Source organism: Dicentrarchus labrax, unplaced genomic scaffold (genome assembly GCF_905237075.1).
Source record: "Dicentrarchus labrax unplaced genomic scaffold, dlabrax2021, whole genome shotgun sequence".
In the NCBI taxonomy this organism is placed as follows: Eukaryota; Metazoa; Chordata; class Actinopteri; family Moronidae; genus Dicentrarchus; species Dicentrarchus labrax.
Genome location: NW_026136711.1, coordinates 12143407 through 12160679, shown reverse-complemented (window position 1 = coordinate 12160679; position 17273 = coordinate 12143407). Strand labels below are relative to the sequence as shown.

At 41.5% G+C, this 17273-nt stretch overlaps 1 protein-coding gene across 2 annotated transcripts in view; it reads right to left on the bottom strand.

Annotated features, from left to right (window-relative positions):
- Nucleotides 1–3047: 3047 nt before the first annotated feature.
- cdh4 (cadherin 4, type 1, R-cadherin (retinal)) overlaps nt 3048–17273 on the bottom strand; it is a 183303-nt gene continuing 169077 nt past the window's right edge. The window contains exons 12-17 of one of the 2 annotated variants that reach the window (XM_051416544.1): nt 14407–14558; nt 10365–10601; nt 9343–9576; nt 9034–9173; nt 7091–7255; nt 3048–6492 (exon numbers count right to left, since the gene is read on the bottom strand). In XM_051416544.1, the coding sequence (XP_051272504.1) occupies nt 6286–6492; nt 7091–7255; nt 9034–9173; nt 9343–9576; nt 10365–10601; nt 14407–14558 (1135 nt within the window). In that variant the 3' untranslated portion in view covers nt 3048–6285. The remainder of the gene's footprint in view (nt 6493–7090; nt 7256–9033; nt 9174–9342; nt 9577–10364; nt 10602–14406; nt 14559–17273) is intronic. The other variant, XM_051416545.1, reaches the window with a different exon arrangement.

Below are 17273 nucleotides of genomic sequence, written 5' to 3'. Positions count from 1 at the left end.
TGAAGGAATCATCTCCTACCATTTAGAGATGTAGCCAGTGTCCCGGGGAAGGCACTTAACCTGTGGCTAAGGTGAAGAATTACATCCAGTTGATTAGAGCAGCCGCTCAGCTCGAGGATGCGGCTCGAATTTCCAACTGCACTCCAAGCATGTAATCACACAGAGAAGTCAGTCTCTACAGTGCTGCTCAGCATCAGCAGCAGCAGCCACAGCAGCACAGGTTTCATGTACTTGAGTTGGATGGAGGATGTCACCAAACACCACAAGGGCAATGCCATGATGCATCATTCATGGTGATTATATTATAGCTGTTCCTGAATATGACGGTTGTGTGAACACTCAGTGTTAGTGTCAAAACTTAGACATTTAATTTTATAATTAGAGGTAGTAAAAGTAGCAATAACATGATGTGAAAATGCTCAATAACAGGTCCAAGTTAACAAAAGTCCTCTGTTAAAATATGCCAATAATTTAGTAATTGCACTTCCATAAAAAACTAAGACATGCTTAAGAAAGCCAAGATATCCTCACTTTGATTATCTAGTATGTCAGGCTCTGAAAACACAACCCTACAATTCCTACATCTACCTTACGCGCCAGATGGTTTAGTTACACAGAACCGTCTGGGAAGTTGTCCTTGAAAACTGTTTGGAAAAGGGCACAAACTTTCAAAAGATACTTGGCAGGTGATTAGATGAACCACCTGTCTATCTCTGTCTATCACAGACAAACTTCAACCAGTCTAATCAGCAAACCAGTACACCAGTCGGTAGAAGAGTAAAAAAAATTATTTTCTGCCCCTTATTTGCTCATTCAATAAAGAAATACTCTCCAGTTCTGATATAACTGATGCTACAGTCACTTCTCGCTGCGTCACACTCATGTGTTACAATGGTCACACTAGTGCCTCAAAGGACACTGATTGGGCTAAGCCACAGTGATTCTGACACAAGTGTATAGCTTGAAGCCGGGTAAGATGGATCCCCTGAGTGATTTTGTGATCTCGCAAATCCAGCTGCCTCGCAAAACTCAGTGGTGTCAGAAAGGACCCACAGAGGTTATTAACCAACCTGTTTTCACAGGCTGAGTTGTAGCCTGCTCCTTGTGACAAGTAAACTGAACCTTCATGTGTAAAATAGAGAGCCCCCAGTGCCCCCTATTACTGTAATCTCATATGCTCACAATGACAATGCAAACATGCTGATGTTAAGCAGATATAATGTTTACCATGTTTACCATCTTAGCATGTTAGTATGCTACCATTTATACTTAAACAGACATGTTCAATTTAACACACAGAGGCTAGTCGAGATAAAGCTGACCACAGAGGCCCATTATATTTGAAATGACCACTATTGGACCAACCTGTGTCACAGTTCAGCATACACCTGAAGATGACGCCTATAGGGAATATTAAAAAAGATGGCACATTTTCAAAACATGTCTTGTTTATTTTCTGAAGCACACATCCAGTTTCTAGATGAATGAATAAAAGAACTCCAGGACACTGAATAATAGAACAACTATCAGCAGGCATGGCTAATGAACCTTCCACTGTCCTGAGGCCAGAGGCCAACAGGAGGGACATGTCTGTCAGAGACAATACAGAGTGAAAGGAGAAGGCTGTGTTTTCACATATAAAAGGAGTATAACAAAGTGTTTCTTTAAAAACAACCTCAAAAGAAAAGCATTTTAAAAAATGGAATTATGCTTCAAAACAGAAGACAAAGAAACAGTAATCCACGTAATAAGAATTCTACTGAGTATTAGCAGCAAAATATACTGAAGTGTAAAAGCCCTCATATATCCTTTCAGAGTGTTATAGATTATTGATGCATTAACTGGTAAGCAGCTCCGTTATTCTCTGAAAGCAAAGCTTTTATCCTTCTGTGCTGGATTAATAGCACCTGACCCCATGTTACTATGTGTCACTGCCTAAGTTTATATAGGAATATGAAATGTGGGAACACAATATAACAAGACTAGAGAGTCTGCACATTAGCCACTGTGAGGCTGTGTTTAGGCTCAGAGGTGCTTTGAACATGCTAACATTTGCTACTTAGTTTGCACAAAGTGCAGCTGAGTCTGATTGAATGTCGTAATTTTTTGCAGGTATTTGGTCATAAAATAATGTATTGGACAATTTTGACCTGATGATGGCATTAGATCAAAAGTTTAGGGATCACCAAAATTATTACAATTGATCCTGATGGGAGCATGAATGTCTGCCAAAATGAATGACACATCGTTCAACAGTTGCCAATTTCGCTCAAAACAAAAACTTAAACCTCATGGTGGTGCTAGAGGAAAAGTCATTAGGATTCATCGGGGGACCATTAATACCTCTACAAAATTCAATGGAAATTCATATAGTAAAGCTCTCAGGACTAGATTTTTTGAAATGTGACAACAGGAGCACAAGATAAGAGCACAATGCTACTATTATAAAGTAAGTTAATGATGGCTGAATTCCATTTAGCTACATCAGTTTTAGGGTCCTGATAGTGTGCATGCTGGCTCACTGTCACAATGTCATGGCTTACTGGGACAGTTGAATAGATCACTGACGTTATTATTAAGTTATTTGTGGTTTTCATACTTGTTAAGCTATTCAACTACAAAAACATTTGATAGTGCACAGTGTTTCAGCCTCATATGAACATCTTGTCGTGGTAATAGCAGAATCTCTCCACCGGACCAGCCATCCATATCATAAATGGCTGGTCATTAAACAGTCTATATTCTCTCCCCTACTTGCGGCAGGAACATCAAATTTATTCTGCTGCTCTGATCTCATTTTAGACTGAGTCCTGAAATAGCAGGAGGTTCAGAGTGGTGTCAGCAGAAAAGCAGCCAGCAGGGCCAGGATGGGTCCGGGGCGGTACCTTCGCTGAATGGCAACATCAACACTAAACTGTGAGCAGTTGATCACACAGCCAGCATCAGAACCAACATTCAGTGGTGTTTTTCAGATTGGACTGTTCCCAGCAACGGCCCAAGGGACTCACTAGCTATACGGAGAGGAAATGAAAAGAGCCAGGCTTGGACATGTTTGAAGAGGAGAACTTTATTTACAACACACAGGGCACTGGCTGCAAGCCAGCAGCAAAGCTTTCAGTCTATATATGCCATTTATAAAGGGGATAACTTAAGTTTGCTTTCTTCTGTCACTGTGCCTATCTGACACTGGGAAACCAAGTGAAGTTCAGCTAAGCCCATCAAAGAAACCTTCCCTGAAGTTAATCTCCTTATCTGTTAACTGGTTATGGCCAAGATGACCTTTTACCAACTTGATTATTATTTCAGAGCAGTGGCGCCAACCTTTGATGGCTCTCTTACTAACATAGGTCCACAATTCTGCCACGTCCAAAGCACAATTCACTATTGTACTACAGTAAAGGTTAATTTAGGTTTATTAGTGAATGTTCTCATTACTGGGACACTCCAGTATGCTCCATCAGCTCTGCTCACCCTGACCTGTTTTCTGTACCTCTCCATTGCCCACTCCTCTAATTTCTGGACGCAGTGGATAACACACAATTAAGTAGCACTCCATTTCTCTACCTCATATTTAACCTTTTTTTCAAGCCATTTTATAAATGTTATGCATTGTCCCTGCTGTGCTTGAATCTCATTTCCTCACCACCCTTCCCCCCCGCCCCTCTGCTGACCCCTCTCTTCCATCCTACTAATCACCTCTCCACACGGCCTACCTGCATCTTGCCACCACCTCATTTTTCTCCCTCTCTCTTACTGCCTGCCTCTCTGCTTTCTCTCTGGGTGTCTCATTAAAGGCGCTCTATCTAATGAGATTACGCCGTGGGGATTAATGGTGTGGCTAATTGATAGACACACAGCCGGAGAGGATTAAATCCCTTTAAGTCCCCAGTGGGTTTTTTGGCGCTTCAGCTGACTAATTGAAATCACAGGAATGGACACAAATATACTTCCTGACCCCATACACTGCTCTCCTACTCCTTCTTCTGGTATGCAATAAAAGACAAATAGTGGGTGTTTTATTAGAAAATGAAACCATTTCCAAACAATAGGGCCAAAGATTAACTGCATAACTGCATAGAGAGTCTGTTTTTCCCAACACTTAAAAATACATGATTCCATAAAAAAATGAAGAAGGTGCAACCATTCATGTGCAAATACAAACCAACCATTGCATGAACAAATAAAGGTGGAAAAGCAGTGACAATAAAGCCAGTATGTGTAGAATTCTTATTTGACTATAACATATTGTAAGGGATTCTGGTGGCATAAATGAGACGATCGTAGTTGCTTTTCAACTCATTGATCATCAGCGGATCCAGGGGGGGGGGGCTGGAAACTTGCATTGTTGTTGGCCACAGTATCTTTACTAATACTACCGCTGGGGGAGGGGGGGCGTAAAATATCAGACACATTCAATCCAACACACAGCGGCTTTAAGTCTAGGCTAGTCGAGATAAAGCTGTAGTTTTAAAGACGACAGAGGCCCATTATATTTGAAATGACCACTATTGGACCAACCTGTGTCACAGTTTAGCATTCACCTGAAGATGATGCATGTAGAGAATATTAAAAAAAGATGGCACATTTTCAAAACATGTCTTGTTTATTTTCTGAAGCACACATCCAGTATCTAGATGAATGAATAAAAGAACTCCTGGACACTGAATAATAGAACAACTATCAGCAGGCATGGCTAATGAACCTTCCACTGTCCTGAGGCCAGAGGCCAACAGGAGGGACATGTCTGTCAGAGACAATACAGAGTGAAAGGGGAAGGCTGTGTTTTCACATATAAAAGGAGTATAACAAAGCGTTTTTAAAAAACAATCTCAAAAGAAAAGAAAAGCAAAATATGAATAAGCAGGCATCTTAAAAAATGGAATTATGCTTAAAAACAGAAGACAAAAAAACAATAATATCCACATATTAAAAATGAAAGGGCCAAAAATCCCCTAAGCCCAGTGAAGAGCTAGAGAAAGAGCAGCAACTTTTATGTCATCAATACTTCAAAAATAGGTATCTTACAGTATTTTTATTTTCTCAGTGTCTTTATACAGAGTATATTTATATAGTTTCTGCTGACTATTTTCACATTCTCACCACATAGTAACAAGTGCTTTAAGTAAAACATTTTGAAAAAAAAATCATGCACCTTTTAATAGTTTTGTTGGCCTATAAAAAACGGGAATGTTCAAGGCGACACAAAAGAAATCTTTCTCAGATGCCTTTGTTCCAAGTCATTTCAAGTTCCACGTTCTTACACTGTCTGACTAGTCAGATCATGCCTACATAAGCTTTACACTGTGGAGAAAGCAACACAAAACCGTACAGGGCAGGCAAGCGTCTCAACATAAAGGCTCCTAAACTCATGAGTCCAGAGAGGAAAGGCAGGCATTCTCCACTAAATTAGAAAACCCCCACATGTATAAAAATGGTCTCACACAATGTCAGCGTGTCGACAGGTGATGTTTGTGAAACTGAGCAGGTCCTTGGAGAAGAGGGTTGTCTTCCCCACAACAACTCTTATTGGCTTCTTTTGGGCCATAATTCATTGGGTTGTGATATCCGATAGTCTGCCCTGGTTGTGTCCTTCCCTCCTGGGATTGGCTGCTGGGGTTGTTCATCTGCACCACTGTGAAGGGGGAGAGGAGAGTGACAGGCAGGGCTGGTTTGAGGAGCGCAGGGAGGGGGGGCGACGAGAGAACGCGCCTCCACTGTACTGCACGAATGGCAACCGATCCTGAGATAGCAGGAGTCTGATACAAAAACACATCACAAAAGGCACTTTATAAAATGACAGTGCTTCTGTTCTAAGGAAATTCAAGTTGACAGAGTGAAAGAGAGAGTCAGAGAGCGTCTTCCCCAAAAACATTCTCTTCAGTGTGAGACTAAAGCAAAAGACGGTTTTGTTTTAACAATCAATCAAAGCACAAATTCACTACTCGTGTCTCTCACGACCGCCTTGATTCATCCCCAGAGAGCTCCGGGTCCAGCACGGTGAGAGAACAACAAAAAGACAAAAAAAAATAACGTCACACTACAAACTCGCCACTAAAAAATATAAAGCCAGAATACAGTTGCGCTGCAGCTGATTTCATGTTTGCGGGCTCGGTTGCTGTGAGCAAACTAACAATGCCCATGTAAGGGTCTGTTCCTCACATGTCTACCATAGACCCTGCGCTATGTTCTTGGCCCCTCCCCGGGGTTTCTAGGAGCATCCATCCAACTGACCCCCGCCTCTCCAGAACCCCCTGCCACAGCCCCACCCAGCCCCCTTCTCCGCTCTCAGTCATCGTCCCCTCCACCGTAGAGGTCGGCCAGCTTCTTGAAGCGAGGGCCCCAGTCGTTGAGGTAGTCATAGTCCTGGTCCCCCGAGCTGATGGAGTTGAGTGAGCTGACGGAGCCGGCGGTTGAACCGCTTCCCTCGTAGTCGAACACGAGCAGGGAGTCGTAGGGAGGAGCTGTGGGGTCGTTGTCTGCTGCCCTCAGACCCTGGAGACACAAAGACAGACAGATTGGAAATGAAAAATCTACAACCCCCTCTCTATGGTGACAGTCACAGTATTTGCTCTTCTGTGTTGTTAGCCTGATATACTGTATCATGATGGTCGTTTAGCGACACAGGATTTAGGCCAATCATTGCTGTTCAACCAACACTCTAATGGAGGTGATGATTTTTCACACGTTCCGGGGGCCAGACTGTAAAAGTTGCAATAAACCTTGTCTCATCCTGTTCAACCACCCATTAGGGTTTTAATGTTCCATCATGGTCTGAAAGCTGTTTCAGAGCCAGACATTGAGCTGTGTACAAATAGTTCTAGCAGCATCACAGCTGACAGAAATACAATTCTGGAAAAAATTATTTTTCTTTTTTTTTCTTTGAAATATCTAAAAAAGTAATCAATTCTGACAACCCCCCTGAAAAAGAGAATCTGTCAGCCTTCAAAACATATGCTGTGTAAACGTTTGAGTCACATCAATGAGGTAACATTAACAGTCTGTGAACACTGCTAGACTGTCTAGCTTATGAAAAGAAACATTTATGGAAACAACACAAAACAAAACATCTTTTGTCCATTTTTGAACTTACATCATTGATGAAGTCTCCTATATCTCCAGGGTGGGGCAGACTGGGTCTGACAGGGTACTGCGACTCAGCAATCACAGGTCTCTCGTCCACCCTGCGCACCCCTGCTGGCTTATTGACGATGTGGTCTAAAGACTCGGGCTGCTGCAGCTGGCTCAGGTCATAGTCCTGGATGGAGGCCATATAGGGAATGCTGAGACACATCCTAATCTTCTTGTCATTTTTTTCTACTTTTGACAAATCCACGTTTTTTTCTGATTTACTGACTACTGCTCCACTGTTACAGGTTTTTTTTAAAAGCGTTAAGTGGGGCCAATTAACAATCGAACCCAAATGATTAACCTTTTTCCAATTTAGTGATTCTCTATATACGACCATGCATTGTGTGTTGAATCGTGTGAATGAGTTTTTAAGTTGGTATTTATTTTTGGGCCCGGTCCGACTGCCCGCCCTCACAGACTCACAGACTTTGATGTGCATTCCTGCTAAGTCTGTGAGGGCTCAGGACTGACCTGCAGAGAAATCTGTGCTTTCTAACGGACCTTTGAACTCTTTTGTAAATCTGCAGTGCTGCAGTCTTTGCTTGAGGGAATTACCCACAATTCATAGTGTTCTCATGTTAGAGACAATGTCAGGGGAAGACTGAAATGTTGTTACAATTCAGATAGCAGCGGTGGTTTTATCAAACATTACTCATTATATGTAATGAAAGGTATCATTAAACAAAAACACAAATATGAGCATTGGAGTTTTCTGTCGCACTGCTCTTAAAGCATGTTCACTGACCATGCAGGAGACAGCTTTTAATAGTCAATACGCACTCTTTCTTTCTCTCTGAGAAACTCACAAACACTGTTAGTCAGCTGATATTTATGTGCTAATTATTCTAACTGTGATTGCTGTTCTATTTATATTTGTTGCTCATGTCTCTGAGTCTAAACTAAATGGCACATAACAAATGTGGTCCAAAATGTTATAATGTTATAAATAAATGTTTAACTATGTGTTGTAATTAGAACAGGTTGTTGAGTTTTCTTAACTGCTCTTCTGCAGCTGATAAATAATTGTTCCTACTAAATCCGCACACAGGTGCTTAAGAGTGAAAATATGTTTCCATACACTGCAGCCATCTGACGCTAGGGTGTGTTTGTGCGCTAGATATCTGGTGTGTGTGGGTGTTGGAAAATAGCAAGTATCAAAAATGGCATAATTAATAATACATTTCTGAATTAATCAAAGCCGTTGAAGCTTAACGTTGTTGAAGGTTTTCATTTATTTAGAAAATAGTATTTGATAAGAAGAGGTGGTGTGCAGTGGGTGTATAACTTATATAAGTTTTCAGATTTCTGGGCAGAAAAGGCGCCTGTCATACAGAAAGAGTTGCACAGTCGACTGTACGTGGAATTCAAGCCAAGCAGCATTTTCAGCCCCAGCACTTGTTTGTAAGGCAGAGGGCAGATTGCACCCTGAAAACATTTTTCTAAGTCTCACTCACTTTTAGAAAAGTACATTCTGTTCTCTACAGACTCTATCTGCTGTTCAGCCGAACAAGACTTTCCCAATCTTGTTCATGGTTAATTTTACAATGTGGTAGATGGACTAATTCATTTTGGTAAGATGAAGTAGTTAATAATTGACCTTTGAAAAAGGAAACATAACCATTTTTCCAGTATTAGCCATTTGACAATTAATTGCCAACTATATATGATAATTGATTATTGTTTTACTTGTTTTTTAAACAAAAAGGCTAAACATTTGCTGGTTCCAGCTTCTCAAATGTGAGGATTTTATGCTTTTCTTTGTCATATATAATAGTAAACTGAATATGTTTGGGTTTTGGACTGATCTTTGAATAAATAAATAAATAAATAACCTTCCTCATCGATGCCACTGCTGGTTAATAGCTTTTGTTAGTTATGAATATATTTATGATCTTCAAACGTTACCTGGTCTTCCTCTCCTCCTCCCTCCTCGTCATACTTGAGGATGTTGTCCCTGACATCGTCCTCGGGGTCGATCAGCAGGGGCTTTGCCTGCCGCTCCTTCTCTCTGCGCTTCATCCACACCACAAACAGCAGAACCATGCCTGTGAAAAACACACACAGCAGTAGCAGTCAAGAGTTAATGCTGAAACGCTGAGAAAAGGTGTATGTTGAGCAGTAATACAGCTGCATTTTGTCATTTTCATGATGTATGATATGTACTGATGCATTGATCAATGGGTTTGATTGATGATCCCACTGTGCTGTACTCACTGAGTAGTATGATGATGCAGATGAGTATAGCGATGATGGCCCCAGTGCCGAGGCCGGCAGCTGCCACGGCCCCTGTGGCGCTGCAGTCCCCGTTATCATCACAGGGACAAACTTTGACTCTAATCACTGAGCGGTTGGACAGAGGAGGGTTCCCCGAATCCGACACGATGATGGGGATCTCGTACACAGCCGCCTCCAGATAAGGGATCCTTAGCCTCAGCTGAGCGTAGTCACCTGGAGAGTTGGAGTGAGACAGTGTTGATGATGGAGAGTAAATAGTGGGAAGGGGGAAAACATTAAGAGATAGAGGAGAGTGAGTAGGAGTGGAAAAAGACAGGAAGGAAAAGAGGGGGAAAATGAGATTAGACAGTGTACTGCAGAGAAATTACATTATGTTGACTGCGGGATTTCATGTCACCATGTGCGTAGGTATGAGTGAATGTGGCAAATAAAAGCTGCAACCAAACAAACTGCACAGCAATCATTCTGACACGCATGTATGCGAGGAGGCATTAAAGATATAAAAAACAACAACAACACAACATATAACCTTCAGCATCTATCACTCAGCCAAACTAAGACGAGTGCCTCAGTGGGAGAAGAATCCAGGTATGTGATCAGATTTGTCCTCAAGACAACTGCTGTGATACATCCATCTGGGTGGATTAGGTGACAGATCGGTTGCTCGGGGGACAGAGAGATGAATGGATCTCATTTGTCACAAACGATAGATCGTACGTCAACACTGGATGGCACCCGCGTCTCTCACTGTGAGCTTTGTGAGACATTTAGTTAAACTTGGACTTCTCTCACAGCTTACAGCAATCCCATGTCCACTGATTGATGTCGCCAGTTATTCTGGAGAGGGCTTTTGCAACCCATCTGTTAAGTTTATGGTTTAATTCAGCTGGGGATGCAGAATGGTTATATTTCATGCCCACATACTTCCTGAATGTTACAAGGGCAGGTCAAATATTTTCAATATGAATCTGCAGCAGAGACAATGTGAAGCATTTAATTACCGCTGAGTCTGGAAATAGTCCAGTTGCGGCGAACGCTGGCAGGAAAAGAAGGCAGCTCGAAGACAAAGGGCCCTACGTTGGGGTCGGCGTCAGCGTCAGAGGCTGTGATGTTGATCCTGGAGTTGGGGCGAGCACGCTCGCACACCTGGGCCTCCCGGGGGATCAGCACGGGTGCGTTGTCGTTTACGTCGATCAGATAGATCTGGAGGGTGCCGGTCCCACTGGCTTGAGGCGAGCCTGAGGGGAGGCAAGAGGAAAGAGAGGAGGCAAAGAGATCAAAGGAGGAGACAGCGAGCTAATAACATGCCTACAGAGAGAGGAATGAGCGGCGAGGCGGAGGAGGAAAGATGAAATGAGTGAAGATGGAGCAAAATGCAGGAAAGCTACAGAAGACGGCAAAACAATCCTTCCATTTCAGTGACATTTTTTCAGCTGATTCATGTGTGGAAGTGATGAAATGAGGCGTACGGGCAAACAAACAATTGTGAGGAAAGTGTGCATTTGTAGAGGAGCACCCAAACAAAACAGGCAGAGCAAATGAAAGGACACATACATTTTTTAGTCCTTGTGTTTCGAACTGGCTGCTTTCTGAAAAGGCTGGGGCGATACTCATATTGGAAGGGACAACACTCACATAAAGATTGCTGTTATCTGCACTCTGCAAAGCCCACTGGGAAATGACTCAAATGCTAACCCTTCACTACATCCAGCAACACAAGCTCATCATAACTTATTCAGGGTTTTCTCACGACTGTCAGACCAGAACAGAACCATCAGGTTGGGAGACATATTTTTTTATGTTTTATGCATTAACAGCAAATCCTCTAATGTGCTTTGATTACAATGCACACAGTAACTGAGCAGCACTTTAACTGACGGAGAAATGTTGTTTTTCTGCCACATAGTCTCTGCTGCTCTTGATGCTGTTGTACAACAAACATGGTGCTGGGAATAAGCGGCTCATTGTTTTTTAAGTGCCCTGCTTGCTTTTCAAAAAAGCAAAGTGAACTTGAAGATGTTTTGCTGGTTTGTCTCAAGCCTGTGCAACATGAAAACAGTAAAAACATTTGCAATGACGTTGAACTCTAGTGTGATTAAATATTTAATTCTTGGACTGAAAATGAAAAGAAATAAAGTTTTTTGATGATATCGTCCTATGTGAACACAAGACTATCTGTCAAAGTTTAGGCACTTTTGGTTATTTCACATAGTCTCTGCTCTGTTTGTGGTGGGAAAAGATTATGTCACACATTTTCATGCACCAATTAGGATTGAACAACATTTGAAACAAGAATGGGGGTCACTGTGAATCAAATCTGATCAAACCAGACCCAAACAGTCCCACTGCAGCAGTTTAGTTGAGTTTTTGAGTGCTAAACTCTTGTAATAAATACCACATTAGGATTTTTTCTTCAAAATGTAACTTTTAACTTAAATAGTCATTCATATTTCATGTCTTCTACTAGTTTTCAGCCATTCAGCACTGGCAGAAATGTGGGCACAGTGTGTATTATGCAAAACAAATCAGATGTACTTAAGTACAGATTTGAGGTACTTATGCTTTACTAGAGTATTCCCATTTTAAGCTTCTTTATACTTCTACTCAACTACATTTTAGAGGCACATTTTCTTCTTTTTACCTATAGCTACTGGTTTGAAGATTCAAATTTTACACACAAAACATATCTGCTTCTAATTTATTTATTTTTAAGATTAAAGAAAGATATATGGAAGTATGAGGAATTAGCTTTACCTCAATCTTAAAGTGTCGGTTGGGTTAGGTTATATGGTTTAAATCAATATTGTGTGTAAGTGAGTGTTTTTACATGTGATTGTATGCAAAATCACATATGAAATAATAAAACTGACGTTCACTGTAACAAACTCAGCGTTCCACTGTTATGCATTACATGAGACACATGTAAATCCAGAAGCTCAGTAAGTCATTTTTGCAGTGCATGATTAACATCGGTATAGAATCATTGTTTAATCTAGTTTGTATTGTCACATTAAAATTCCACTGAAAGTTATAAGGTATACCACTCATATATACCACTCTAAAAGGGGTCAGTCAGCAAAATGAGAACTTTTTCACTTCTGACACTTACTACAGTTTGCTGATAATACTTTAAGCACAAATTTGAATGCAGGATGTTTACTTGTAATTAAGTGTTACAACTTTTACTTCTCTGAATATTTCTTCCGCTGCTGATAATCCTAAATATTCATCAGTGACACCACTTCTGATCACCCCAAACTACGGCTGAAGAAAGTGTGTGCACTGATCTGTTGAACAAACAGACTGCAGTGATATATTGTGGCCTTGATATTCAGCTGACAACCCCCTGCACGCAGCCTGTCAGCATGCTGAACAAAATTCCTGATGCAGTGCAGCATAGAGTTTACCCCAGTAGCTCATCAGTGTTGTACTTCAACTTTTTTTTTCTATCAGACTGTAACTTGGTGCATCAACTATGTAAAGGTCTGTTGCCCCAGGCCCCAAGGCCCATCGACCGTCTTGTCGGTTATGATTGGCTGGGTGCTTTGTTGCTTCTTACGCTTCGCTTGAGTATAGAATAAGTAAAGAGAATTTCAATCAAAGTAGAATATATCCCCTTGTTGACACTAGGCTACAGAATCAATAGGCAGTCAACAGTTTGAGCTTAAGTTGGTGTGCTTCGGGGCAGCCAATCCCTCATTTCTCACTGGAGTAAAAACACCTGGGTCCCTCCTACTTACACAGAGAGCAAGCACCTCTATTTGTAGTGCTTTAGTACTTTAGCTTCATACATTGTTCCAAGCACCTGAGGCTGATTCTTAAGACCTTAGTTCATTGGCTGATATTCTTCTTCTTTTTTCTATCAGAGATGGGGCAATGACGGTCAGTGCATATTTATATACAGTATACTGTATAGTATACTAATAGATGTCCCATTTATTCACAGTTTACCCACATTATAGGGTATCTGGCAGGAAATTAGTAGGGGAGTGACGTATTTAACACATACAGTACAACTTATATTTGTCTGCTTGCTCTGCTTTTGTGTAAGTAAAATGTGAAGTCTTCCTCAGTCATTTTCACTTTTGTAATGGAGAACCTGTGTCATCCGTTAGACCAATATAAACTAACACTGCCCTGATTCCTAAATTCAGGTCATTATACACTAATGAAGACATAGTTCTGCATATTATATTTGAATTTTGCCAATAGATCCTCACAAACGTTACAGACTGGACCTTTAAGGTACCAACCCAATATATAATATAATACATTATGTTTCATAATGTGATCGTTTTAAATAATCAATGCCTGAGTTGTGGGAAATATGTCAAGACATGTGTTACTTTATAATTTTGTGACCATTACATTCATCCCCTCCTACGGCACTTTCATTCTTATGATGAATGATGATGAAAAAAAGTAACAGACAGCTTCCGGTCAGTCAGATGATGATTTAAAATGTATAAGTAAAGCTGACCTTCATAATTACAACAACAGACAAACAAACACACAGACAAACAAATAGCCATAGCAGCTATGTCAGGCTGTGAATAGACATGAGCAAAATGCTATGATCAGCATGCTATAATGCTCACAGTGACAATGCTAACATTCATGTTGATGTTTAGCAGGTGTAAAGTCACCTCAGTTTAGTGTGTTAGCATGCTTATATTTGCTATTTATCACTACAACTACTACTACTACTGAGGCTGATGCTATTAGCTTAACAGGTATTTGGTCATAAACCAAAGTATTGGGAAACGTAGAATTGTGACCTCATGATGGCACTAGACGAAAAGTTAAAGGATCACCAAAGGTATTACAATTAACATTTCTTGGCATTCTACCAATACTGATCTTTCAGTTAAAAACGTCAACCCCATGGTGGCGCTAGAGGAAAACGATCACCAGAGTCATTAGGATTCATCCTCTGGAGGCCATGAATGGTTTTTTAGAAATTCCAGTCTGGTATGCCCCTTGTCCCATAAGTGTCCTATTGTTTATCACATAATCAAGACACACACAGTCATCCTGACTTACCCGACTTACCATTGTCGAATGCTAGGAATGTGGCCTCATACACATTGTTTTTGACGTACATGGACTCTCGGTCCAGCAGGGCCATGGTGGTGATCTGACCATTGGTCCTGTTGATCTTCAGCCAGTTAGCTGGGTCTGACAGCTTGGAGTACCTGTACACACACACACACACACACACACACACACACACACACACACACACACACACACACACACACACACACACACATAAACAGACAAAGAGAAAGCCAGATACTTCATTAAATCCAAACGTAAATCCACAGAAACATATTCCACACATTAACGGCCAACTGTTACTTGAATTCCAGCAGCTCTGAATCTTTTATTTGTTGATCCAAAGTACCCATTATCAAGTTGAATGTTCATTACCATAATAAGCAATACCAACCAAGCACCTTTGAAATATAACAGTGACATGGAGAGCGGAACATATGTTCACCAAGCTTATCATAGCGGCAGCTCATTAGCATGAAGACCGATGAAAACCTGAACCCATATGCAGAGCAGCCAAGCAGTGCTCTTAACAACTTCAGCACTCTTTGTACCCACACAGCCGCCACAGCAGCCGTCACCGGCCGTGACATCAACGGAGTGGAAAGTGACAGCTGCAATTAAAGTCCATAAATCCCATTAACAGCTATGACGAGTCTTATAACAACTGACCGAGAGTTGTCTCTCAGGTCTAATGGTTAATTGTTGACAAGAGGGAAGTTTCAGGGGTAGGTATATGGCCTGCGTGTCACCGTGATGAGAGGAGGTGGGGGAGGAGAGGAAAAAGCGAGAGAGATCAGATGCCTGTTTCTGAATGTAAGCAGTGGCAGTGCTGAGGGGGAAAGGGGGCTTAATTAAAGTCTGACACTGTTTAAGCTCACAGGCATGGAGCTAACTAATCCCACCTCCAACTAAAGACACACTTCCGGAACACACCTAGCAAACAGACAGACAGACAGACAGACAGACAGAGAGACATGCTGACGGGGACACCCACCATCGTATATTTATTTAAAACATTTTTCTTGAGAGAATAAAATAAATAGACGAGAATAGATATCATTTCTAGTGAAAGAGCTTGTCATGCAGTGTAAGTCAGGATCTGATTTTGCTCTGCAGGTTAGAATCTGACTGGCACTCTCATCTCCTTCCTCTGCCAACAAGATGTCACCTCCTGCTGTCTTCACCTGCAGCTGGCAGAGCAAAGGGTCTTACTACATACACTTGTGGCAACTGCCTCAACCTTAATGCTTTATTTGGGGTCCTGGAGACTCTGGGCTGTCTTTAACAGCTCAAACAACATACCCTAAATTACTGTTTTATAAGCTTTAATAATTTCACGAGAATAGCTTATAAACATGGTTTTTGAACTAATAACATGTTTCAGAAGACCATGACAGAAAATCATGCATTACTTCTGTTTGGGCTCTCAGTGAGCACAGCTGTAAAACATGATAAAATACAACAGATTTTAAGAGTCTCCATATCTGTAAGTGTTGTTGACAGTGCTTTTTATTCAGCACTTTCCCTCCTAAATCCTAAATAGGTATATTTGTTTATTCATAAGAGACATTACAGGAGGTATATTATATATTATTATTTGGTGTCGTTTGGAAATTTCAGTTTTTTGCTACCATCAAATGTAAAGTCAGTTTGTGGAAGAGAGAAGGGATCTTATTAAAACCCAATATTTTTCCATATTGGGTTTTAATAAGATCAGAGGAGAAGAAAAAAATATGTGATGGAAATGTTGGAGTGGGGTTTGAAAGAAGGGACAGTTACAAAGATCAAATAAAAGACGCCACTGAGTTGCATTGCAGGAATTGTAGTGGTGCTCCCTCTATGCGGGCTGCATAGACGTGTAAATGTCAGGATACCTCAGCCCATGCTGCTTTTATTTTGGATGTTCTTTTTTTAATCTGTCTCTCATGAGTTTCCCACATTCATGGAAATGCAACACTAAATTGCATGTGTACAATTTAAACTAATCCTGAACATAAGCCCTAAATCAAGATGTGAAATAGACGTAGAGGACCAACAAACATCGCCTCACAGGGCTAATATTGTAATACTAACAAGAACAGAAAAACACACATAAATTAGCTGTTTCTGCCAGTTAAATCACGTCTAACAATAAAGTCAGCTGGCCTTACATCGTCTTCTCATTCATTTCCGCCAGAGAGAGAGAAAAACAAGAAATACACAGCTCACGCACAGGCCATTCACCGATCCTTGGCGGATGCTCGTGTGCATGTTTGCGTGTGTTTGCGAGTCTACACTTGTGCATTTCGGTGTCTTTTGTGTGTGCTTTAGCGGGGGTTCAAGCGAGGTCACCTAAAGGGAATACAGCAGCAGCAGCAGCAGAGATGAGGCTGTCTGAGCATGAGCTGAGTGTCTGCTGGCAAGCTGCTTTGGAGAAGACAGCAGCTCTGAGGTCCCATCAATAACAGACCCACAGACTGACAGAGAAGAAAGTGACAGGGTCAGCGGGAGCGGGAAGGAGGGGAGGCATGAGAGGTAAGAGAATAAAAGAGGAGTTACTTCTCTCAAAAGGCAGAAGAGCTCAGCCCACTTAGTTTGCATGACTTGTCTTTTTAGGGAGAAGGAACCGGAGATGCGGATATTGCTCACTCTTCTGTACAGTATATATATGTGAGTACATCTCCCACTGCCTCCCCCGCTATCAATTCAGTAACATTTCCACTGGGTCCCTCAGTGAGAAGAGGCCGTCTCACTGACATTAAGAAAAATCAATCTCCCTCTTTGGGGCAGGCTATGGAGTGGAACGGTGCCGCTGGACCTCAGTGGGCATGTGGGAGTTTCTATCACACAGGGTCGATGCCTGGATGGCACGA